At 33.3% G+C, this 25937-nt stretch overlaps 3 protein-coding genes across 5 annotated transcripts; 2 read left to right on the top strand and 1 right to left on the bottom strand.

Annotated features, from left to right (window-relative positions):
* Positions 1-65: 65 nt before the first annotated feature.
* On the top strand, positions 66-3236 carry LOC143556560 (DNA-(apurinic or apyrimidinic site) endonuclease-like). Of its 2 annotated transcripts, XM_077045847.1 has the most exons (7): positions 1684-1834; positions 1925-2126; positions 2234-2312; positions 2400-2461; positions 2757-2843; positions 2928-3031; positions 3119-3236. In XM_077045847.1, exons 1-7 carry the CDS (start codon positions 1684-1686, stop codon positions 3190-3192), a joined length of 759 nt encoding a protein of 252 aa, XP_076901962.1. In that variant the 3' UTR covers positions 3193-3236. The 2 variants fall into 2 exon arrangements, with proteins under 2 accessions (XP_076901961.1, XP_076901962.1); XM_077045846.1 differs by lacking the exons at positions 2757-2843; positions 2928-3031; positions 3119-3236 and adding exons at positions 66-396; positions 1485-1577 and having other exon boundaries at positions 1690-1834; positions 2234-2479.
* Positions 3237-6600: 3364 nt separating this feature from the next.
* LOC143556577 (zinc finger CCCH domain-containing protein 67-like) lies at positions 6601-9535 on the top strand. 2 transcript variants are annotated; one of them, XM_077045864.1, is made up of 6 exons: positions 6601-7312; positions 7660-7725; positions 8274-8399; positions 8480-8761; positions 8843-9145; positions 9235-9535. In XM_077045864.1, the coding sequence occupies exons 1-6, from the start codon at positions 6713-6715 to the stop codon at positions 9388-9390; spliced, it is 1533 nt and encodes a 510-aa protein (XP_076901979.1). In that variant the 5' UTR covers positions 6601-6712; the 3' UTR covers positions 9391-9535. The 2 variants fall into 2 exon arrangements, with proteins under 2 accessions (XP_076901979.1, XP_076901978.1); XM_077045863.1 differs by having other exon boundaries at positions 7657-7725.
* A 576-nt stretch (positions 9536-10111) lies between these two features.
* Positions 10112-23871, bottom strand: LOC143556576 (callose synthase 10-like). The gene is made up of 50 exons (XM_077045861.1): positions 23586-23871; positions 21288-21385; positions 20978-21141; positions 20709-20832; positions 20520-20630; positions 20302-20427; positions 19927-20016; positions 19708-19805; positions 19503-19620; positions 19249-19377; positions 18937-19013; positions 18788-18866; positions 18618-18710; positions 18436-18538; positions 18232-18355; positions 17967-18153; positions 17822-17874; positions 17660-17720; positions 17482-17563; positions 17344-17393; positions 17037-17123; positions 16812-16897; positions 16679-16718; positions 16485-16585; positions 16322-16403; positions 16070-16230; positions 15871-15991; positions 15686-15783; positions 15490-15580; positions 15247-15407; positions 15038-15147; positions 14831-14962; positions 14667-14735; positions 14401-14572; positions 14177-14294; positions 13983-14102; positions 13779-13894; positions 13566-13649; positions 13208-13373; positions 12944-13120; positions 12806-12853; positions 12412-12570; positions 12195-12308; positions 12019-12107; positions 11785-11943; positions 11592-11694; positions 11355-11474; positions 11174-11224; positions 10898-11077; positions 10112-10489 (listed from the first exon to the last, which is right to left on the bottom strand). Exons 1-50 carry the CDS (start codon positions 23794-23796, stop codon positions 10253-10255), a joined length of 5730 nt encoding a protein of 1909 aa, XP_076901976.1. The 5' UTR covers positions 23797-23871; the 3' UTR covers positions 10112-10252.
* Positions 23872-25937: the final 2066 nt, after the last annotated feature.

The following is a 25937-nucleotide window of genomic DNA, read 5'->3' as shown; positions in this document are numbered from 1 at the left end:
TTAGTAAGCTGTGGAATCATTCAGCTGAGATACATACATTAATCAATTAGTAAGCTATCTGAGTGAGTGAATGAGTGATCAGTAGAATCAATCAATCAAAAGATGAAGCGATTCTTTAAACCAGTCCAGAAAGATGGGTCCTTCAAGAAACCCAATTTATCTTCTTCAGCCAATGATTCTGAAACTAAAACAGAAACAGTAACAGAGAAACCAGCAATTGGAGATGAACAAGAAGACAATAATAATATTAATAATAATAATAATGAGACCCAGAAGAAAGAACCCACAAAGTTGTTGACTTGGAATGCCAACAGCTTTCTGCTTCGAGTTAAAAGCAATTGGCCTGAGTTCACCAGCTTCATTGATAATATTGATCCTGATGTTATATGTATACAGGTCACATTCTGCTTCTGATTTTATTATTATTATTATTATTATTATTATTATTATTTTTTATTTTTTTTACCCTAATGAAATTGAAATTTAGTTTATTTGTTTTGTTTGTGAGAGTTTGAGGAATGGTTTAAAAAATTAGGGTTTTGAAATTGTGATATTGGTTAGAGCTTTTGGATTTCTGGAATTAATAATAATAAAAAAAAATAATAATAAAAATAAAAAAATAAAAAAACTACTTTTTTGGATGTGTTGAAATTGTGGTGTAAAGACTTAAAACTCATTTGGTTTAGTGGTGGTTGGTTAGGGTTGTAAATGAACCGAATGGTGGATGAATTGTTTGTTAACAATTTGGCGAGAAGTTCGTTTATGTTGGTTCGTTTGATAAATTTACTAATATGAACGGTGAATTTTGTTCGGTTAACTTAATGAACGAACATGAATAGAGACCATGTTAGTTCAATTTTGTTCATGAACGTTCGATAATGTGTTCATTTTTGTCAGTTTATGTTCGTGAATGTTTGTACATCTGTTAAATATAAAACACAAAATACATCTGAGTTTTATGTGATTAATTTATATGTAAAATTTACATATTTATATGAATGCTAAAAAAACACGAACACAAACTAGGTAGCCAGACAGTACTGTTGACACTGACCATTCTCGGTTAGCCAAATCAAATAAAACATTGTTTGTGTTTGTAAACTGTTCACGAACAGGTTAATTTTCTTAATGAACGCACACAGACAAGAAATTTCTTTCGGTTAGCTGTTTGTGAACCGTTGGCTTATCCGATAAAATCTTAACAGATGAACACGAACAAGGCCTTGTTCTGTTTGGTTTGCTTACAGCCCTCTAATTCTATAACCATTTGAATGTTTTTAACAAGTGATTAGCATGCATAACATATAATGATATTTAAACACGTAAATTACTTACTAATGCAACAAAGTTATGATAAAGCTAGACTTACAAGAAGCTTACATTTGTCATTGCATGATGCGAATCGACAACAAAATAATCTGTGATATTTAAAGATATATGCTGTCGTTATTCAATATTCATTTAACAGTAAAAATGGGTTGTAGGAAGTAAGGATGCCTGCAGCTGGTGCCAAAGGTGCTCCAAAAAACCCGAGAGAATTAAAGGACGATAATAATTCGTCACGCGAAGAAAAACTGGTACTTTGTTTATCTCCACTTTAAGATTCAAGATTAGTTTGAACTTTCATAATGCCTTGAAAACATATATAAATTTAATAACACGCTCTCTCTCTTTTTAACAAAAATGCAGATTATAACACGGGCATTAGCGGGTCCCACCTTCAGAAAATACGATGTGTGGTGGTCTCTTTCTGACTCAAAGTATGCAGGAACCGCGTTGTTTGTAAAGAAATGTTTTCCACCAAAAAAGGTTTCTTTTAATCTAGATAGTTCAGGTATTATATAAATATATAGACACGTTGCAGACTTGCAGGGCTAAAAACTTATGTTAACTGAATCATTGATAATGTTTTGTTTGTTTGTAGTTTCCAAACATGAACCAGATGGCAGAGTTATTATAGCTGAATTTGAATCGTTCCGGATAATGAATACGTATGTACCGAACAATGGTTGGAAAGATGAAGAAAATGCATTTCAAAGGAGAAGAAAATGGGATAAAAGAATGAAAGAATTCGTCTTGCAGTCTACGGATAAACCCCTTATTTGGTGTGGCGATCTTAATGTTAGGTATCTTTATTTTTAATCACTTATCTCTGCTTCTATTAATATTTAACTTTAGTTTTTTTATTTTATTTTATTTTTTTTATTTTATGAGAGGGTTTGATTTTTTGCAGTCATGAAGAGATTGATGTTAGTCATCCGGATTTTTTTCAAACTGCAAAGCTTAACGGTTATATTCCTCCGAACAAAGAGGTATTGTACTTAATTTTGTCAAAAACGAGATGCATGTCAAATTTGATATTTCATATTAATAAAACTAACTTGATTTGTTAACTGTAGGATTGTGGGCAACCTGGTTTTACCTTGTCTGAGAGGAAGCGGTTTGGTTCCATACTAAAAGAGTACGCATAACCTTAACCTTTTCAATAATATACCAAATCAAAGCTAGATTGATACAAAACTGTATGATGTCAAAGTTGCCCTTAGTTTAAAATAAGACAACCGGACAATTTGAAAACAGAAAAAAAAATAAAAAAAAAATAATTGACAATAAAGTTTTAGGGCAGTTTCGTCAATTGGCAAAAACAAAACCAAATTTCTACTTGGTTGGCTTATGACCTTATGTAAATATGCACTTATTATTATTATTATTATTTATTATTGTTTTTTATATTATGTTTTTGGATTAATTTTTAGAGGAAAGTTGATAGATGCATATAGATTTCTCCACAAGGATAAAGATATGGAGCGTGACTTTTCATGGTCCGGTCACCCCATCGGAAAGTATGTCCTTTGTGATACCAAACACATATTTACAGTTTATGATTTGTGTATCATTCTTGTTAATATTCATCTGGCTCTTTACAGGTATCGTGGTAAAAGGATGAGAATAGACTATCTTCTAGTGTCGGAAAAACTAAAGGACAGAATTGTCAAATGTGAGATGCATGGGCAAGGGATTGAATTGGAGGGTATGAATATATATGATGTGTTTTCATTCACGCGAACAAATATTTACATTTTATTGTCACATTTCATATGTGTCGACGTTTTTGCAGGATTTTATGGGAGTGATCACTGCCCTGTTTCGCTTGAGCTTTCGGAGCCAACCATCGACGCTAAGCAGAGTTAAAAATTTGAACCCAGGATTATTTTGGTGTCTAGATTATGGTAGTTTAAGGGTTTGTAGTAATGACCTTGAAATGGTTTTATTTTAGTGTTGATGCCAGTGCATGTTGCATTTTATATTTGGAATATATTATGCATGATTTAGCAAATATGTGTTCAAATGAGCACTTGTTTGTTCATGTTTCAAACCATTCTTGTTACTACATTTACGTTTGTGTTTTTTTTTTAATTAGGAGAGAGGCTATATGCACATTGTGACGTTACGTATGGTACCCTTATTGATTTGATGTTATACGGTTGTTACGTATGGTACCCTTATTGATTTGATGTTATACGGATGTATATGGGTGTATGATGTGTTACTATACGTCTGTATAGTGCAATCAACAACATAGTAAACGTCCACATTGTGGTATACAACCGATAAAAATGCTATGCGTTTGTATATCATAAGACTCAATGTAGGGGTGTGCAGGAAACCGAAAAATCCAAACCGAAAAAACCGAACCCGAAACCGAACGGTTTCAAAAACTCCAAAAACCGAAGTTTTGGTTTTCGGTTTGGTTTTAGCCAAAAATCGCACCGATCCGCACCACGCACACCCCGGGTTGATATGTTTGCTAGGGAGTGTGCATCCATAAATTAAAAACAAGCTAAGTTTGAATTTAAGGTACATCAAGTTATAAGATTGAACAATATAGAACAATTTTAAAATTGTTACCTTAAAATTTTTGTTACTTTGTTTTTTTTACTGATTGTATTTATTGAGATTATTGACAATCTCAACAGTGAGTTCTCTAAATAATAAACACATTAAAAATCCACCAAAATACTTTAAGTGTGTATCTCTCATTTTCTTTTAGTTTTATGACATGTCATTATTGTTACTTTATAAAATACTTGGGTTTTGGCCTTTGGGATATAAAAGTACAATTAATATATAATATAAATAAATAATTCTATTTGAAGTTTGCGAATATCACGTGAGTTAGAGTGTGTTTGAAAAAGAAAATGAAATTTTTGGTACAAGAATTAAATTAAATTAAAAGAAAAGAAATTCAAGATTATTTTTTAGTAAATAACTTCTGCATTTAATTTCACAACGTTCAACTACAAGTGATGTCATATGATAAAAAGAGTAACATGTTACTTAAAAGGGTCATTATTATTATTATTATTATTATTATTATTATTATTATTATTATTATTATTATTATTATTATTATTATTATCATTATCTTTGCATATATAAAGGAGAAAAGGGATGTCAACAACCTCTTTTAAAATAAATAATAACACCTTTAATGTTTCGTTCATTAAACGTATTTATTACACACCTCAAAATGTACTTTTAAATATGCACTAGTATTCTTTATAAGACTCTAACCTCCTATCACTTGAATAAAAAGCACTTTTATTATACATTGAACGGCATATGAAATTATATGTTAAGTATTGTGTTAAATTTTTAAATATATTATGTATATATAATAGGTTTTGTAAAATATGTAAGTTTACTTTCATTAACGACAGCAGCAGCAGCAACAACAATAATTAAACATTTAAAAAAAAACTAAAAAGAGTATTATTGTACAAATGTAATAATATAGTTTTTTTAATAAACAAAATATAAAAGTTTTAATTTGATATTAGATGAAAGTTTAATAACCTAAAATATTAGAATGAGACGTTAAACGTTTAAGTTATAATTTTATAATATTGTGATAACTTTGTTAGAAAAAACTCATGTGTTGTCATTTAATGTATTTAGATGTTTCTATGAAATATAAACATTGTTGCCCGCTTACCTGCCACTTTATTGTAAATCGTTTGGATGTTTCTATGAAATATAAAATAAACCCAATGAAATAGACGGGTGGGGTCTTCATTCAAAAAATTTATTTAGTAATAAAAAACTACATTGTTAACTTGTTAAGTATAATTTACAATCTAAAAATACGATTTTAAATATACAGTCAACAAAATTTGAGCCCATTGCTCCCATTTATTTAAACTAATTTCTTTCATACAACGAGTTTATATTTAAGGAAAAAAAACAAGATAGACAAACTCATCCAAAATACGGATGGTGAATTTGGTGAAAGGTTCAATGATATGTAAAACAAACAAAAGATATATATCTATAATATATATAAACGAAAACATACAAGTCGCGATGTGGTCGCTCCCCTTTTTTAAGAGTCATCAGATGTGCTTGATTTTTAAATAGAGGCTTCTCATACATTTGACCCGAATTCATGGGGTATAGGTCTTATCAAACTCGTATATTTCTTAAACGGGTTATAACATCTAAACTAATCTCACCAAATATTTGATATAAAAATCATATAAAGTAGAGATATACTAAAAATTAATATATGATTTATTTAACAAAATATATATGATTTATAAGTAATAAACCAATTTTATAGTTAAAAAAATAAATGGGTCTTGGGTCTCATCAAACTCATATAGCTTTTAAACCGGGTTATAACATCTCATTTATTTGTGAAACAATTTATCATCAAACCGTAAGTATATTATTAAATTTCATACAATAAAAAAAATCAAAAAATAAATAAATATTAGAAACAAATAACATAAAACAACCCCCGTAATACGGGGGATAAAATCTAATATATATATATATATATATATATATATATATATATATATAGTTACATAACTTAATTGAGTATCATTAAGTATAAACTGACTTTAGGTAATAAATTACAAGGAGTTAGAACAGTTTTTACATATCGTTTTCTCAAGACATGAAGGTTAACTAACCGTATTAATTTATCTACCCATCTTTTTTCGGTTACCTTAGAGCGTGTAAATAAATATTATACTTTTTTATCATGTTTCATCTAAAATTGGGCAAACGTCACGTCAGGGCTCCCAACTTAGCTTTTAAAAAAGTTGTACCCAAAAGACCCCAAGAATGAAGCACTTTTCAAGAAAAGAAAACACGTTCAATATCAGTTTATACAAAAAAAATCATGAACATTAATCACATTAAATACAATGAATAACCTCTTTAACCATTATAAATACAACCTCAACAATCTGAAGATGGACATTCAATACATTCACAATCTTCACACTTAACACACACGTTTAATCCGTCACAATTCACAACCGCTTCCTAGTTCTCTTCCATAGCATTTACACAATCAAAATAAGCCGAATTCAAGCCTACTCAGTTAAACAAGTTAATAATAAATAATAATAATAATAATAATAGTGGTGTTTTATTCAATTACAGAATCAAATAATTTGTCGTGTAGCTTTTGACACAAATCATCCGTGCAGTCACACGTTTCACACCTATACACACATTATATATATTTATACACACACTCACACACTCTCTCTCTCTCTCTCTCACTTATTAATATTATTATATTATTATTATTAGTCTTCATTCATTCTATTCTTTCAAAACCCCTTTTTCTCCGTTTCACACACAAAAACAATTTGGGGGGTTTTACGAAAATGAAACTGTAAACCCTAAACCCACAATGGAAGAAGAATCCAAATCTCAACAGCAGCTCGATGATGATCACCATCATCATCAACGGCAACAACAACATCTAGATTCTCATCTGCAGTCTCAATCTCAGCCGTCCGATGAGCTAGTAATACAAGCACTCACTCACGAGTTCCAAACCCTAGTTTTATCTTCCACCAACGGCAACCAAAACCCAGATCAGAATAGCTTCTCTGATGCATTTGCTGACGTGGGTCACTCGGTTCTTGACCCGAAGAACGGTCTCGACCCGGATCCGGATGAATGTAGGGTTTTTGAACCACAAGAAGTTGATGATGAGAGTGAAGAAATTAGAGGTGAGAATTGGTACGAACAGGGTGTTGGTGATGGGTATGATGTGGGTTTGAATAATAATAATAATAATAATCAGGAGATTGAAATTGGGGGTTTTGAGAGCAATGGTGAACAGAGGGGTGGGTATGATTATAATAATAATAATGATAATAGGGGTTATGAGTATTATCCGTTGCGACCGGATGTGGAAGACTGTGCTTATTATATGAGGACTGGAATGTGTAACTATGGGTCTAATTGCAAGTTTAATCATCCGCTTAGAAGGAAACAACATCAGGTAGTTGTTAATTAATTATTTGTTGCCTAATTATGTTTACATATTGCATAAATTTAGGGCTGTTCACGAGCCGAGCTCGAGGGCGATTTTGAAGTTAAACGAGCTGAGCCTAGGTTGATTTTGGTTCGGTTTCTAAATTTGATCCAACTCGGCTCAGGGTTGTTTCTGATCAAGTTTTTTTAGCTAGTTTTATTCAAGCGAGCCACGAGCCGCGAGTTTTTGAACAGCCCCATGCATAATTAGTTAACTTTGTTTACTTCATGCATGATTACTTAATATTATCGCGAACGCTATGTACGATAAGGAGACTATGTGTTTGATGGATTGCTTACTTGTTTGTGTAGCAGGCTAATAAGGATTCACAGAGGCAAAAGGATGAAAACATGGACATGCATGGGCAGATTGAGTGCAAGGTTACTTATTTACTGTCATTGTTATTTGTTCGTATTTATTATTGTGCAGTCTTGATGCTAATACTTGTTTTACTTTTGTGGTTAAGTTACGTAACTGGTATGCTATCATGTACACTGTTCATTGTTTGATGGAGGGTATATAAGTCTATGCCGTTAATGCGGGAAAGTATTGGATATCCTTGACCGGTATTTGAGATATTGGTTATCGTGGTGGGATATCGGTAATTTTAATATCATGTAAAATTCATATATATAGCAATTTAACCCTAATAATTAAGTATACCCTCCTACCATTAACAAATTAACATTTTGCAACTTTCAAAATACAATTGTAGCAAGTAGGAGTTGATTAAGACTTAAGACTAAAAGTTGACAACTATGACTTAAAAAACTGATATCGTGAAAGTCGGTGATATTTTGGTTAAATACCGGTTTAATATCGTTGATATTATTGGTACCGATATTCTGCTAGAGGTCCAATAACCGCTATACCACTGCTATAACTCTGATAATGAAATTGTTACAAGTTTGACTTGAGTTTGTTGCAGTATTATTTATCAACTGCGGGCTGCAAGTATGGGAAATCCTGCAAGTTCAGTCATGGTGGTAGTAGAGGAAAGACTGTTGTAACACCAGTGGTAGAGTATAACTTTTTGGGCTTGCCAATCCGACCGGTAACAATTTGCATTTATGAATTATGATTAATGTTGAATATTGAATTTTATTGTTATCTGATATAATATTTTTTTTAAAGGGAGAGAAAGAATGTCCGTACTACATGCGCACCGGGTCCTGCAAATACGGGCCAAACTGTCGGTTTAATCATCCTGATCCTGGTTCAGCTAGTGTTGATGCTCCCGCTACTTATGGAAAGGATGGACCTCTTCCATTACAACCTCCGCCTCAACCAAATATTCCCAATATGCCCTCATGGTCTGGCCTGAGAGCAGCGGACCCCACTTCCGCCTTTGTTCCAGTGATGTACCCACCAACTCAAAACATGGCCCCACCTAACCCAGAATGGAATAGTTATCAGGTAAATCGTTACATTCTGGTCAAATGCATTCTTGAAATATAATAATATATAAATACCTTTCGTTTTGTTTTGAATATTTAGGCCCCTGCTCCCGTTCCTGCACCAGTTTCTGCACATGTATACCCGAGTTCAGACCGAGGTCTACCGATACCACCAGCTTTTTTCCTGAACAATCAACCAAGTGATACAAACATGTACACACATCAGCAGCAGCCTATGGTAGGCTCAGAGTTTCCTGAGAGACCCGGTCAACCTGAGTGCAGTTACTTTATGAAAACTGGAGATTGCAAGTATCGGGCCTCGTGCAAATTTCATCATCCTAAGAACCGTATCGCCAAGACTACCCCATCTGTTCTCAGTGATAAAGGGTTGCCTTTGAGACCTGTAAGTTCATCTTCGTATTGCTTTCGCTTTCTTTTGTTAACTTTGGATCGGTTTTGTACTATCGTTTATTTTTTTAATATTTTTTACAGGATCAGAGTATCTGCACTTACTACAGTCGGTATGGAATATGCAAATACGGGCCAGCTTGTAAATACGATCATCCAGTAAATTATAACATGAACTCAGGAGGAAGGGGGTATGATGGATCAGGTCGGTCTGGGCCCCTGTTACAGCAGTCCGTGTGATCAAGTGGTGCTTTGTGCCATCCTCGGATACAACTTTAATGACTGTTTTACATGTTTTTGAATCAACTTAAACTTGAATTTCTTGGAGGCTTTTTAGAAAGTTGTTGAATGTTATCAGATATGTTCAAATTATCTTCATAGTTTTTATACTTATGATGTGTATGTTTTTGTTTGTGCGATTATTGTTCTGTCATGTTTGTGTCAGCTTCCAGGCCGACGGTCAGTTTTGCAGTGGTAGCTTTTTGTTTCTAAAAACATTAGAGGCAAACATCTAATTTTCTAGGTGTGCATGAAACCGTAAAAAAAAAATGAAAACGAACTCGAACAAAAAAATCTAGACAGAAATTAACGGTTTAAAACTTATGTATTCCTTAAAGCCTGACTTTTGCTTCGGTAAATTTTATTTTTACTTTGAACTTTAAGCACTGTATAAAGATTTAGACTCAAATTCATTATTTAAATTTTATATTTACTTTGAACCTTAAGCACTTTATAAAGATTTAGTTTCAATTTATTATTTAAGGCTAATTAGTTTTGGCCCAAAATTTACAAGCATAAATGGTATAACCAAAAGGCTTAAAGCTAAAACTGAACGGTTTTTTACGGCTCAAAAACCGAATTTTCCTGGTATAACCAAAAGGCTTAAAGCTAAAACTGAACGGTTTTTTACGGCTCAAAAACCGAATTTTCCTGGGCTATAAACGTGCATGCAAAACAACAAAATACTAAATCTCACCAAAAATATTCACATAGATCTCTTAAAACTGTCTCGTTTCCTCATTTACATCGAATGCATAAATAATACAAAGTTTACAAGAAAGCTAAACATCGAGGGTTAAACATGATCCATGTACGGATAAAACTATGCCTGAACATTAGCTTTGTTGCCAGCGAGGATAAGAGAGATCTCGAGCCCGCGACTAAACGCTTGATTGAACAGAAGACGGGACTGGAAAGTGGAGACAAACGGGAACCAAGATAACATGGCAATTGGTGCAAAAATTATGAAGCCCATACCCGCGTCATACATTCTTGCAAATTCTCTCACTGAATCCCATAGCCCTAAAGCCTTAACAACTCGTTTCCATGGCACCGCCAACTGTTCATCATCACCAAAAATATAAAATATAGTCAGCTCTTTTGGGTTACAAGTATAAAAACAGAGGTTAACGGGAGAATAGGTAAGAACGGGTCAAAAACCGCCCAAAGTGTAGTTTTAAACTAGTGTCAGGATTAGATTAAACATTTGCGAAGAAAATGTAATTTGCATAAATCTAAGAGAAGCAAATTAATATCGTAGGGTAAAAATGTAATTTTTATAGATCCTACGGCCAAATGAACAGTAAATTCTTCATTGCATATTGATAAAAGGGATGAAAAAAATGGTCTTTGTATTCCTTATATGTACTATAAATCAAAAGTTCAAAACAGTGGCAATACTTTATACTAATAATAATAATAATAAAATAATGAAGCAAGCATAATAGATGAGATGTGATAAACTTACACATAGTATGGCCCAACCAGTGGCAACAAAAGCAACACAGCTGGCAAATAAGTCAGGGACCGATAATTTTGTGAATAAGACAACAAGAATAAGCGCAGCAATAAGGCTTAGAGCTATAACTCCTTGAACGAATCTCAAAAATAACTGGAAGTTGAATTTCTTTAAGCTAAAAGTGAAAATCTGCAAATCAATTCACAAATCATAATGCATGTTCACAATTTAACCATGTGGGTAATTAACAGAACAATAAAAAGACAACGCTAATACAATACCAACCTTGAATATCAAGACAATTCCAGCCAACACCACCCATGAGAAGCCATAAATCTGGTCAAAGATTTAAGATACATGTAACCTTTTTATCCATGAACTAATCATAAATGTCTTAAGTCTACCTAGCAATCTAATAGTAGATGACGAGAATTGAACTTGAAATAAAGCATAAGTAAAACTGTACCGCAAAAGATGTGTGCCTTCCAGTGAGCTCAAGTTTGTAAACTATTCCATACTGAAACAAGAAAAACCTTAAACTCAAGATAGTTTCCAGTATCCGCCCTCTGAGTGTTTGGATATGTGCCTGTGAATCAAACAAGGTAGATAAAGGTTAAAACCTGAATCCAAAAGGAACTTAATAACATATAGATTGTCGTTTTTAGACAAGCAACAACACAAGTATAACAATGCAATAGCAAACCTGTTCTTCATCCCACCACGACTCCCAGCTATTGTCTCCTTTAACGCCGACTCCACCTTTATACAAAAGCCAATTAATCCAGTCATCAAAATCTTCCACAGTCCTGCTCACATAGCATATAATAGATAAGATGCCATTTCACACACAGATTCTTACAATCAACAATATAGTAAAAGAAGCATAAAAAGCATACTTCTGCCATTCAAAACCAGACGGGTTGAAAATATACGGAGCAAACAGCCATGAAATCACAAGAAACCAACTGCTGAGTGTCAGCAAAACGTATGAAATAGCACCTCCTTGAGAGTATCCATAAGCAATATAAACAATTAGAAGCAACGCCACTTCCAGTCTGTCAAACAATTTCATATACTTTTAAGAAAAAATGTTACTTTTCATAATTTAAAAAAAAAGGAAAAATACTGACGCCTTAACAAAATGACTTCTTGAGTAGAGCCTGTAGTTATCAGCAAACTTGATATGTCGCACAACAAATCCTCTGCCAGTTGCTCGATACTGTGGAATAATAACAAAAGGAGTGACTTGCAAAAACAAGTTTTATTGAATTTTTCCCAAGTGAATAAATGAGATAGTTTTACATACCTTAGCTCCACCATGTAAGATTGTCCTTCCAAAATAATGAGTTCTGGTTCCTAATGAGAACGTGAAGAATACAGAACATAACTGAAGTTGCATTGTAATAAAGCTAAAAACAGCCTGCAAAAAAATCACCAAAAACTTGTCTCGTTGCGAACTCAAAGAAATCTTGAAACTAAAGTAATTCAACTAGAATTAACAATATTATAATCTGTTAACAAACCTTGAGTAAACCAACTTCTAGTATAAAGCCCATAATCATTGGAACAGCAGTAAATACTCCAATCTGGACTAAAAATTGAGCATTTAAAACTGCATTAAACGCAGTATTACCAAGCAACATGGATCTACGAGTTATCCCTTGATCAAGTCCTGAGAACGCCTGAAATTTTCAAATGCAATAATGCATTAATACTAAACATTATTTATAAATACGTGGATATTTCTTGAATTATATTACTTATAAATGAAACTAAGGCTGAATTTACAAAAGAACAGAAACACTCAATTTAGATCACTATAAGTGGTTGCTTGCATATTTTATATTTTCCAGGCTAATATTCGTAAGTATACATTCAAATTTAAATTGGTACATAAGGAAAAGAAGAAAAATTTACCAGGTATGCCCTCCCATATAAAAAAATATAGACCGTAAGGACTGTCATCTGCATCCAAAAAGAGAAGCTTAAAGCATAAAAGAATGACGGCATAAAGAAATAAAAATGTAATAATAAATACTTGAAGAAATGCCATACCATTGTGCATACATAGTAACCAACTGTGGTAAAGTAGAAAGAGAGCATTCTATAAAAGTCAAAGAGTTGACCAATTCTGTACACATCTCTACTTAAAACTTGCTCCCCATTTCCACCAGCAACTTTACCTTCAAACAGAGCAATTTGATTTAAACCCACATCTCTTCCTTTCCCCACCTACAAATATAGAATATAGAAAGATTTAAGCGTTTATTTTAAAAAAAAAAAACAATACTAGAAATTATCAGACGAATTTTTACCAACCTGAATGTATTCATGATGTGTGATGTTACCCTGCCTCAAAGTGGAATTGAACCCTGCATATATATCTTCACTGATATTAATAACACGTGATGCCTTGCTTATTCCACCTCGAGTAATATGAAATATTCTGTCAAAGACATCAGGATGCCCGTAATGCATTCGCACTCTGCAATATAAATAATAAAAAAAAATATATTATAAATTTACTTCCGTTGACTTTATAACATGAATGATATGTAATAGTATAACATGCGTGCAAAATGCACTCAATAAATTAACTATTATACATGAAACTAATAACAAGGAACTTAAGTACATTTATGACATGAAAATCATATGCAACTTGTAGGTAACTTACTTGAGAGGATAAGCCAAAACACGTTGTCCCAATGTTACAAAACTTGTCTCTTGGTTAGACATAAACCAGGCGAGTGAAGAAACACTGTAGCAGATATAAAAAAATCAATATAAAGATACAAATGAAACTAACGATACATTTTCTTTGTTACTATTGGTAATTAACCAGATAGTTGTAACCTGTATGAATGAAATGATTAAAAGAAAGGCATACCTTCCGGTAAATACATGCTCTCTAACACCAAGAATAGTTGGAGGGCGCAAGCCATGATTTCCCCTAAATTCTTCAAGTAGATTTCTCATTTTCATTGCTTCTTCAAGATAATTATCCTTCATATAAGAAAATAACAATCTTTTAGAAAAAGCGTCCAAAATGAGATGATAAAAAGTTTACTGAAACAGGAAATATAAAGAGTACCTGATTCATATCTATGGTTTGAACAGCTTCTCCACGTGTGAAAACTATAGCATGATTTTGATTCTCAGGCTTTCCTTCCCCAAGTTTCGGATCTCCAGGGAGTTTAATGGAATATATTTCCTAAAATGTGTATTATGTTATATCAAATTCAGCTACTCTCAAATATATAAAAATCACTGAAAAATGCAGCATACCTGGTCTTTTCCTTGTATATCAGCTTTCACAAGCTTTGAATAAAATGATCTTACAAGTTTCCCATCATCCCCAGGACTTTCTTCCACATGTATGAAAGCAACTCGAAGAGCCTCATTCCTGTAGTTAGAAAAAATAAACCATGAGGTCCAAAATATATAGCAGATAACAAATAACAGATATAAATAAATAAATAAAACTAAATGTAATAACAAGATACCATTACCTTTGCAGCAAAAGAGCAATATCCGCAGCCTCTTTCTCTTTCCTTTGCTTTTGCTGTCCATAGATTTGGCATGAAACTACATATGTGAATTTTAAATCTGCTTGAGCTCTAGCTTCACGTGATAATTCAAATCCTTGAGCTGAAGGCGATGCCTGAGAATTTCTGTCTGTAACTTGAAAATTCGAAAATATATATATATATATATATCAATACAAAGTTCTTGCTTAACAAACCAGCCAGCATAAAACCCAATAGTAGTAGAGTACCTCCTATTGATCTGTTTTCTAAATAACTTTGAAGCATTAAAGCTCTTCTGTAATACATCATGCCACGAACTATACGAAAAAACGATGGTACAAGATAGTCAGAAATGTTAATGACCATAATGAACAACATACTTAATCAACCTTAAGATATCAGAAAAACTGACCAGTTCTAGCTAAGGTTTGTCCTCTATAAGACACCCAAAACCGAAGTTCTAATGCATCTGTAGAGTTATCTTGGAGTTCCAAATCTCCGGTATTACTACGCCCAATTCGTTCCAAAAAATTATCCCATTCATCTGAAATGTTGAAAATTTGAGTTAAATACATGTGTGTGTGTGTGTGTGTGTGTTTATAATTTTTAAGCAAATTACCTGGAAAGATCTTCTGAAGATAGAAGATTGTAGAAATTCCATCCTCATTTTCTTGCCATAATTCATGGGAACTATAGAGTACAATCTCACTATAGTACGGGGTGAATACACTGTTCTCAAACAAACCACAAAAAAATCAGAGCTATTACCAAAACAGTTTTACAATTAAAGAATAAAACAGTTAGGTTTTTCAAGATGTGAACACATACCAGAATGGCATCATTTCACTAACTGGTTTTGCAGCAGGCATATGCATAAAAAGAGAGTTTGTGAAAAACTCTAGTCTTCTTCTTGCTTCAAGATTCTTGGGGATATTATTAGCAGAATCCTTCACTTTTAAAAGTAGATTCAATCGCTTCACCTGCTCCTTCTGATGAAAGAGAACTAACTTATTATATGCTGTGAAAGAGAAACTGAACCTTGTTTTTATTAATAAAAAATAAGGAGCTTACAATGTCAGGATCTCTTGGCCATCCAATTCTTGAAAACAGTCGTCCTTCATTTCTTGCCCTTGCCAAGATGTTCCATATGTCGATTTGCTCACTGAAAAATTAGAAACTTTACTTTATCTCTTATGCCAGTAAGCAGTGTATGATTTCACAAGTAACAAAATGAATTGGTAATGAAAACAGGCATTTGATAACATACCCTAATTCAGATGACAGGAGACCATGAGTTACTACATCATATAACTCAAACACAGCTCTAGCGGCTCCTTTTGCAAGTTGAGGAGTTTCATCCATGATCTGATACAGCAATTTAAGTAAAAATGTCATGAAATAATTGAATCACCTAACTCGTGTATTCCAGCTTCTATAATTAACAATAATTACCAGAAGACCGGTCAATGCAGTAAATCTTGACAGCACCAAATTAAGCTTCTTAAGATTCAAAGTCATGACAAGTGAATTCTCCTCGATACTATTTTTGATCTCACGAAAAATTCTCTCAACCCTGTAAGAGTAAGTTCTTTAAATAAAAATGGCCCGAAAGAAGAAAACAATAATTATTTACAACATTACAGAAACGAACCAGAGTTTTCCTTCACCGTCAACTAAAGACAGTAAAATTTTCTCAATGCTATAATAACATTCCTGGACAGCATATGCCATATATTCATCTCTGGTAATTCTATTCCAAAGATCCTGTTGAGTATCCTTGCAATCTACAGCCAAGTCAATGGCCAGATATATCTGATCAAATAGTCGACAGTCAATACAGAATCAACATGTTACAAATAGATGATTTTTGTGGTCTGTTACTTATCATATACTTAAGAGTTACCTTGCTGCTTAACAAAAACAAAGGCCATTGAACTAATTGAAGACTTCCAGTATTGCTTGGCATAGAAAGCAAGTCCATTTCCCTGAAAATAAAAAGTAATAACTGCATATTTCAAAGCTTGTTATAAAAATTGCAAAAAACAAAAAAACTATGGGTCACTTGCCTATTACTGATGAAATCTTCTTCGCGCAGACTTTTGATTATTTCATTCCAAAATGGGGAAAACTGAGCTGCATACATCTTGTCCTTATTTTCTTCAGGATTCTGCAGATGAAAATTTAAGGTATAAGCATATAACCTAAGCAGATAAATAACTAGGGCATGATGTAAACCACCAACTCAATTTAAGCACATCACCTGCAAAGATTGTGCATTCATTGGTATCCTGGAGGAAGCACTGTAAAACATAAAATCAGAAATTATATACCAATCATATTACAATCAAACAAAAGCACCAAAAATAGAAGACTTATAGCAAGTGGATTCAAACCTTTTTCCTTCTGTAGACACAAGTTGCTTGACAAAGGCCTCTGGGAAGCTCTCAAACCTTTTATGTACCATCTCAATTGACCGAATCTACATAAAACACATGTGTCATAATTATCATTAACAAACTTAAAGAAGTTAGTTATCATGCAAAACAAGCTACCCTTTTGACTTTTGAGAGTGAATAATATTATAATACTTGCAAAAACCAGGAAGAAATTCTTCATACCTCACCTAACCGGGCACGTGCACCCATTACACCACCTATAATTGCTGATAGGAGAGTGTACCAGATATGAATATCCATAATATATATCTGAAAATTCAAAAACAACAAAAGTAAAACACCATAAGAGCTAGAAAACATTATGTGTCACCATATAAGATAATAGAACTCGAGTTCAGTTAAAAGCCTAAGTCTTTGTGTTTTCTATCATACATGTAACAGATGAGACTTTTCAAAATAAAATAAATACTGCTTAAAATAGATTGTTTTACAAATTACGTGCATGATTGGAAAGAAAAAAAGTACTCACAGACACAATAGGAGCCCATATGCTAATTAAAGTCAGAACATTATGATTATCTGTAAAAGCAAAATGATAAATGGGTGGGAAAATAAAATTCAAGAACTGGTCAAAAAGAACAAACAATGAGATGATTTCAACGCTTACTCTTTGAGACTAAATCATGCCAGGAATATGTCAGAGATCGAATGTCCTTAATAATGTTGGTGGGCTCAACTAATGGTTTTATCTGAAAATTTCAGAGTAGACATCATAGTTACGGACATTTAACATATAATCACAATTTCATACATTGCACTGCCAAAACTTATGCATCCCAACTTGCCTGAAGAAAGTATGCAAAGGTAAACTTGCAAGCAAAGATCACGAGCCAGTAGCTAACGTATCTGCAAACATTAACCACAAATATCAAGATGAAAAAATCATAAACACTATCACATTAAAGGTTCTGAATAAAAGGAAAAACGTGACAGTTATGTAATCAAACCTAATGTAATCCATGGGTTTCTCATAAAGGCCACGCCCAACAAAATACCGCTCCTGGATGACCAACAAAATTCCATAAAATTTAGCACTCAAAGACATTTTTCATGTTACCACAAGCTAAACTTCAAATCATGAAGAAAACATACCTCATAAATCCACTTGAAAAATTGGAAAAACGGTTGATCGGACTTTTCAGATAGAGAATGGCAGGCTGGGAATTTTAGCAGTAACGCAAAGACTACACGGATTGCAGCATATATACCCACAACAAGTAGATATATTCTATAATACATAGAATTTGAAGAATTGTCATTTCTTTCATCCATGAGTTTTCTGGAAAATTCAATGTTCACAAAGAAAGTCAGTTTAGAAGTGTATAAAATGCTATAAAAATAGATATTATAGACTTACATATATACATATGTTATAAAAACTGAGCTCAATCCACCCCAGAAGAACCTAATAACCAGCCTTGATATTGCCATGCCTCTTGCTGTGCTGTACGCCCCAAACATTAACAGTACATCCAAGCAACCTGCATGAAATAAAAAAGATCACACAAAAGCTGGAGAAAAAACAGTTAGTAAAAGAGCTGCAACATAAATAACTACTCACATTCTAGAAACTTCAATACAGCATAAGTTGGACCAATGCTAAGCAAAGTTTTAAAGGTGTCGAGATTTAATTTCCCATCATTGAAGGCTATAATTGTCAATCCCTGAAAACAAAAATGAAAAAAACTACTGACCAAAAATGAAAAAGATATGCACAAGAATTTGTGAAAATTCAAAGTGTACCTGAAACATGACTATCAAAAAGATCCACATGCGATGAAAACTACGATACAAGTGAAGGAATGTCCGATGCTCAACAAAAGTGCTTTTTCCAGTCTATTATGTAAAAAAGAAATCAAAAATCGGCCACATAAAAACAAATCACATCATAAATAATTCATGCAATGACCAACCCTTTTATGCCCGACGGGCTCTCGAAGAAATGGTGAATTTGGTCTCATAGGCCAGCTCAACTCAAAGCAGGCAGGTGACCTAAAATTATATCAAAGTATAAGCCCCCAAAACATATAATGAAATAAGATAATTTTTCACAAAGACCTACCAGAAATATTCATTGAAATCATCATAGTTCCGCCATGCTGAGTGAGCAGCTTTCCCGTTATTGTTTCTTGCAGCTTCCTGTTAAAAAGGTAAGATTTTACTAAAGGTTAGTGATAAATCATAAACTAGAATGGCAACCATTAGTGGCAACAATAAATCAATTGTTGCAAAAAATGGTGTATCAGAAACCATTATTTTATGGTATTAAGTGCTTTAAAAAAAGTTATACCACAACTATACAACGAACTCCTTACAAGATACAATAACAAAACAATCAAATTTATAACAAAGAAACGTAAAGGGATTCACTAACCTTAGACAATGTGTTATAAATTGGTTGAATAACTTGATCCAAAAAAGATACTTTATTGGATTCACCAATACAACTTCCAGCAGGGTGAGCTTCTCCGTGATCTAAAGTTGCATCTAACTCCCTTGCCATCTAAGTAATCAAAATATTAGTCAGTCTCCATTGTATGAAAAAAAAACATATGAAGTATGATAATTGATAAATGTGAGAAAACACAAGGTTAAAAAATTGATTGACAATAGTGACGAGAGGCTTACATGGTGGAATATATAGCAGATACATTCTGGAAGAAAACGCACATTTGCAGCTTCACCCCAAATTAAGTAGTAGAGTGAAACCAAGAAAAGCTTTCTGTCTTTATTAATGGCTTGTAAACTGTCAAAAAACAATTTTGTCACTGGAATCAGCAAAGCCCGAGAAATGATAATATAATAGGCAACCAGAGCAGGAAAAGTAAATCACCTATTCCAAACAAGACGTATACGCAGATACTTGCACCATTTGATGTGATTATCCAGAACCTTCAGAAAAACTTCTGTAATTGCTCTTTCATCTATTTTCTAAGATAAATTCAAAATTACACATCAGCAACATTTCTATTGATGCAAACAAACTTGGAAGTTGGAAAGCGGTTAAGAAAAACTGATGGAAATGTTTAGATGCATAAGTAACATTACTCACTGGATTAGCCCCGACAGGTATACCAAGTCGCGATTGTGCATTTGCTAAAGCAAGAACAACATTCTCACGCTGATTCCTGATGTTGTCTTTCTGCGCATGTAATATCACCATGAATATAAAATAAAAGAAATTGAAGAAAAAAATCCAGACCAACAAAATTTAGAGTCTAGACAGGTTCCCAAATAACAAAAAAATAGCCATAAACATCAATGATTCTCAGAGTGAATAAAGATTTTAATTTGAACAAAATTTGTGAACAGATCATTCTAACAAGCCTGCAAAAACTAACATTCTAACAAGCCTGCAAAAACTAACATTCTAACAAGCCTGCAATAACTAACAACTAACAAGGTTGGACTATGAAAGAATTCAAACCTGAAAACCAAATACAAATTCCAAAAGATCAAACATGTCGAGGTTACGCTGTGCAGGAACCTCAAAATCAGCTGGAAGCCTAGGATATTCTCCGTGGTATCTAAGTGCTGTTATTGCAGCCCTGACCTGTGAATCAGAATATGCAAAAGGGGTCTTATATAAAAAAGCCATGCCTAAAAGTGCATCACAAATACTACTAAAATAGACATCTAACTTACTTCTGGATAGAACCCGATAGCATTTGTCAAAGAGGGTGCATCAAGAGGAACAATATTATAAGGCGTTAGATCCCCTGCCAATCCTTGGTCTGTTTTCTTTAACCTTTTTAACTGAAGTAAACAGTTTAGAAAATAAACGTAAAAGGATAACACAAATTAATCAATACATAAAGGAAAATAGTAAGATACCTCTTCTACAATATATCTTCCAACTCCATCAGGATCAGCATCTTTGCTAAGGGCTTCCATTACCTCAACAAGCGCTCTCAGTGTGGTAAATACCTTTTTAGTTTCTCGAGATCTGAATCCCAAACTGAAAACCATATAAAAAGTTCTAGTTAGACTTCTATCTAAACGAGTAGTGACATTATTATTTCTACCATAAGGATACATGTCGTACGCAAAAACAATTAAAAGACAAAAAAATTAGTCCACAAAAACAATGAATGAATGTGTACCCGTCCATGTCAGCACTGAAAGTTCCAGATTCAAGCAGCTTTTGTTCCTCTCTCTGTATCTCATCAACTCTGTGTTTTCGTTTGTAACGTTGATAAAAATCCCATAAGTATTGAGCATCACGATTACGGTCTATCTGGCTCCCATCCTTTTTGGCTAGCTTTTGCTGCATCAGCCCCAATTTTTATTTTGTTAATAATGAACTAGATTAGATTCATATAGATTTTGGCCCAGAAAATAATAATGAGAAATAGCACAGGTATTCACACACATACACTAAAGAAGAACCCAAAGCTTTGGCCTCATTCTTACCTTGATTACCGACATTAAACCGGTCTTAAACTGAAGAACTCCTCTTCCATCACTGTTTGGGTCCAAATTCTGAGCCATGGTATATGCCTGCTCACACACTAAGATTTGAACAATTTAAGTTGTTTTGCAGTCATATGCTATTGAAACTTTATTAACTTATAATTTAGCCAAAACAGTGAAAATGTTGATGAAATCATGAAAAGGATACAAGCTGCATAGCCAATATACTTTAAAACACAAAAACATTAAACAAAAAACAGTAATCTGTCATGTCAATATACTTTAAAAGTATATACATAGTTATATAACCTTAGAATAACCCCACACCATGACCATGTACGTAGTCACACAACATTCTTAAAAAGTTAAGTCAGTATTTAGAATATTTAGTTCTTAAAGCTTTCCTTGAAAATCACAGAATGTTTAGTGACTGCATGCTGAATTATGGTTAATTGATTTTCATCAAGACCTATGACATATAAGCACAATTGCATAAAATTCCTTCACGTTTTCCTAAAATCCATAGGTTGTAGCACCTATCAATATTTGAGACTTTGAGTAGCTCTCAGGGGGTCTTCTTTAAACCTATTGACAATCCTTTCAATGAATTATACGAAAAGAAACTTGAGCAATAGAGAACCTCTTTATCTCCAACTTAATTCCAGTAACTTTATTGAGAACATATATAAACCTATAAACACCTTCTAGTGCAACTATGTATCTAATCCCTAACATAATTATCCAAATACACAAGGCATACTTCCACTTTATATACCCAAAGGTAGAGGTGCAAATCATAACCGGTTAACCGAACCAAAACTGGTTAGGAACTAGTTTGGACTTTTGAGACAGGAACCGATTTCTAACCATTTCACCAACTGTAGGCTAATACCGTTTGACCAATAACCCGTTACACTTAGTAACCTATACTCCAAAAACCACCTTAACCGGTGTTTGCACCTCTACCTAAGGGGCTAGGTTTGTACAACTGTGATGTAAAATTCAAATTTCTTCAAGATTAGTTTGCTAATCAAATTGAAAATACCACCACTACAATTAAAAACTCAACTGGATTACATTACCAGAAAAATACACATAAATGTGACCTAAATAGCACTAACCTAATCATTCAAATATACAGGGCATGTTTCCACTTTAGCTACCTAAGGTGGAGGTGCAAAATGTAACCATTAACCGCCACTTAACTGAACCGAACCGGTTATCAAGAGGCTAGTAACCGACTGAACCCAACGGTTAGGAACCGGCGGTTGACAGATCATAGGTTAATACCATTTGGCCAATAACAACCATAACCAATATTCCAAAAACCGGTTAACCTGTATTTGCACCTCTACCTAAATCACTTTTCAATCAAATTCAAGTACACTACCACTACAATTACAAACTCAACTAAATCACATTAGCATCAAAATCCACATAAATTTGTCCTAAATAGCACTAACATAATTATTCGATAATACAGGGCATACTACCACTTTAGATACCTAAGGTGGAGGTGCAAATTGTAACCGGTTAACCACCACTTAACCGAACCGAAACCGGTTAATAAGCGGCTAGTAACCGATCGAAAACGATGGTTAAGAACCAGTTTGAACTTCTGAGACACAAACCGATTAGTTGACCTATATTCCAAAAACCGTTTAACCTGTATTTGCACCTCTACCTAAATTACTTTTCTAATCATTCTAATCAAATTGAAGTACTCTACTACCACTACAATTACAAACTCAACCGAATCACATTAACAGCAAAATCCACATAATTTAATCCTAAATAAAACCCTAAACTCGCCACAATAATCAACTCGTAGCTGTTTAAACGTTGAGTCAGAGCAATAGAAGTTACACAGTAACCTATATGGCTATACTCCAAAAACCGGTTAAAACCTGTATTCACACCTCTACCTAAATTACTTTTCTAATCAAATTCAAGTCCACTACAATTAGAAACTCAACCGAATCACATTAGCATCAAAATCCACATAAATTAATCCTAAATAAGCCCTAAACTCACCTCAATAATCAACTCGTAGTTGTTTAAACGTTAAGACAGATCAATTAAACTTACACAGTAACCTATACTCCAAAAACCGGTTAACCTGTATTCGCACCTCTATCTAAATTACTTCTCTAATCAAATTGAAGTCTACTAAGTCAACCAAATCACATTAGCATCAAAATCCACATAAATTAGTCCTAAATAAGCCGTAACTTCGCATCAACAGTCAACTCGTAGTTGTTTAAACTTTGAACATTGAAACGGATAAACTAAACTTACATATCCTAGCAACATGTGCATCTTCCGCTTGAATCTCATCAGCCGCTTGCAAAATCGCATTAATATTGGTCGTCCGTTGCAACGAATCAGGAACCGCACTCACCAGTCCGCTGCTGGCCTTCCGTTCGTGACCTTGTCCGGCAACTCGCAGCTGCTCTCGCCGGAGTATAGCTCGCACCAACCGGTTCCAGTTATCAAACACTTTCGCCATCTTCAATTCAACTTGAAACTTAACCTAATTTTAATTTCATTCAATCAATAGTTTGAAACTCAATAGATCTGGTTATAAAGGTTCAAACTGAAAACGAGTACGCGTTGTGTAAGTTAATTGCTTATTTTTCAGACTTGGATCCGTGGATATACGATGGGGTCGTTACTGTGATCTAGTGAGATTCGGTCTACGGTTACGTGTCTATGGATTTTTGTGGTTCGTTGGATGAGTGATTAAATTTTGATCGTACGGTTGTGATTGAATGAATTGAATCTTTTGGGTTTGTCGTGTGTAGGTGATTAGGTCCTGGTTACGGTTTTTGCCCGCTCTTTAGCTTTGAAAAAGCTTTGACGAAAATAGCTTTTAATGAAGTTAATGGACAGAAAATGACAAACTCCCGTAACTCGGAGGGTGATTTGTGAAGTATTTTTATGTAGTGCACATGACACGATGACACTTGGGGTTTAAAAAGTAAAGTTGACAGTAATTTAGCTTTTCTCAAAAAGAAAAATTTTATTAATGATTTAATATTTCAAAAAATAATCTTTTTAACATCTAATATTTTTTATTCTCCCTAATGTTGTGAGACTTGAACACTCGTTCCGGCCGGATAACATCAACTCCTTTGCCATCACATAATATTACACGTATTGACGAATTAAAAGGTTAAAAATATTAAATATGTAAGTTTAATTTCTAACTGGGTGTCGCATCGGTATCGTGAAGAACCAGACTGATATTGATCTAGGAACATCGGTGTTTGTATCCATGTTCATTGTTTATGGTTTTTGATCGATACTAAGTTAACAATTAGTGAAAATGAGACATTAATATAAACATAGCATATGGATATATGAATAAAAGTTATTTTAGTAATATAGCAAGACATTAATAAAAACTTATAAGATCTTAAACAACTACTTATAACCGGTCCTTTTCGTTATTATTTTATATATTTAATATAATTTAAAATTTGTTTTATCGTTTATTATATATCATTATATGTTTACATAGTAGATTATAAAATATAATACAATGCCGAACAAACTATAACATATTGCTGAGTAATATAACAGAAAACCGAGCAAAAACACACAATGACAAAAATAAACAAATAAACAAACAAAAAAACACAATGATAAAAAATGACATCTATATGAATAAAAGTTCTAAAATCTACAAGCTAAAAATCGAAAAGTGAAAACCTAAATTCTAATGTCGTGGAGTTTGATGAGAAGGTTACAATGCCGCTATCTAATTCGAGTTTAATCAAAGTATGCTTGATACCCTGTTTACAGCCTTTTAGTTTTAGAAGACAACGGATATAAACCTAAATCCAAACCCAAGTTTACATACATAGTTTTATAGTAAAATAGTTTTCAAAAAAAACGAAATCAATTAAATTTAATTAACTTAGCCATGAAGTAAACACCACCACTTTTCTTGAACGAAAATACACCATGCATTTTGGTGGGCCTGGTAAGACTTTTTGTTGTGATATGATTAATAATCTATTTAATTTTTTCAACATTTATTTATCTGTAACTGTTCTTAATAGTTGATTAAGTATTTCTGAAACAGAATGTCAACCATTTATACCGATGATTTTTATGGTCTAGGCCAACTCACCAAGAAACACTATCAAAATTTATCTTGTAATGCAACAATGAATTGTGCGTTTACCTAAAAACGATATTGAATAGGAAGCGAGCATTGCTAAATGTGTAGTTTTGTACTTTTGGGTACGTAATTTGAAGTTAAGATTGAATTTTATATTACAGTTAACCAGAGTTTATACAAAGAGTCGGTAACAATTTTTTTGTATTTGTACATGCAATTTTACTTTTCGAGATTTCTATAGTTGTCTCATGTCTTGTCACTTGATTTCTTTCTTCTAGCTGCAAGACTAAGCCCATATTATGGTGGTGTTAAACCATTTAATTAACTAGCCATTTGATAAAATCAGGCTTGTTACTTATGTGAGCTAATTGATGGACTTTAAGATGATTATCACCCACCACCAAGAGAAAAATACACACCAATAACTCTCTCTAAGTTTATTTTGATCTATGGACAACATCATTGTGGTAAAGGTCCCCACGAAGGAACTGTTGTCCGACATGCGAGTTATCAATTGATGA

The sequence above is a fragment of the Bidens hawaiensis genome, unplaced genomic scaffold (genome assembly GCF_021521415.1).
Source record: "Bidens hawaiensis isolate Kalapana, Puna unplaced genomic scaffold, B.hawaiensis_p1.1 tig00018651_1, whole genome shotgun sequence".
NCBI lineage: Eukaryota > Viridiplantae > Streptophyta > Magnoliopsida > Asterales > Asteraceae > Bidens > Bidens hawaiensis.
This window is presented reverse-complemented; position numbering and strand designations above follow the sequence as displayed.

Bases quoted from the DNA above. Each gene is read 5' to 3' on its own strand.
- LOC143556577 (XM_077045863.1), top strand. From the start codon at position 6,713: ATGGAAGAAGAATCCAAATCTCAACAGCAGCTCGATGATGATCACCAT. The intron at 7,313-7,656 runs GTAGTTGTTAAT...TTGTTTGTGTAG, and splicing joins TTAGAAGGAAACAACATCAG to CAGGCTAATAAGGATTCACA. The intron at 8,400-8,479 runs GTAACAATTTGC...TTTTTTTTAAAG, and splicing joins TGGGCTTGCCAATCCGACCG to GGAGAGAAAGAATGTCCGTA.
- LOC143556576 (XM_077045861.1), bottom strand. From the start codon at position 23,796: ATGGCGAAAGTGTTTGATAACTGGAACCGGTTGGTGCGAGCTATACTC. The intron at 18,356-18,435 runs GTGAGTAGTTAT...TATTTCATGCAG, and splicing joins TGTATTGAAGTTTCTAGAAT to GTTGCTTGGATGTACTGTTA. The intron at 13,650-13,778 runs GTATGCCTTTCT...TATCTGCTACAG, and splicing joins GAGCATGTATTTACCGGAAG to TGTTTCTTCACTCGCCTGGT.
- LOC143556560 (XM_077045846.1), top strand. From the start codon at position 103: ATGAAGCGATTCTTTAAACCAGTCCAGAAAGATGGGTCCTTCAAGAAA. The intron at 397-1,484 runs GTCACATTCTGC...AATGGGTTGTAG, and splicing joins CTGATGTTATATGTATACAG to GAAGTAAGGATGCCTGCAGC. The intron at 1,835-1,924 runs GTATTATATAAA...GTTTGTTTGTAG, and splicing joins TTTTAATCTAGATAGTTCAG to TTTCCAAACATGAACCAGAT.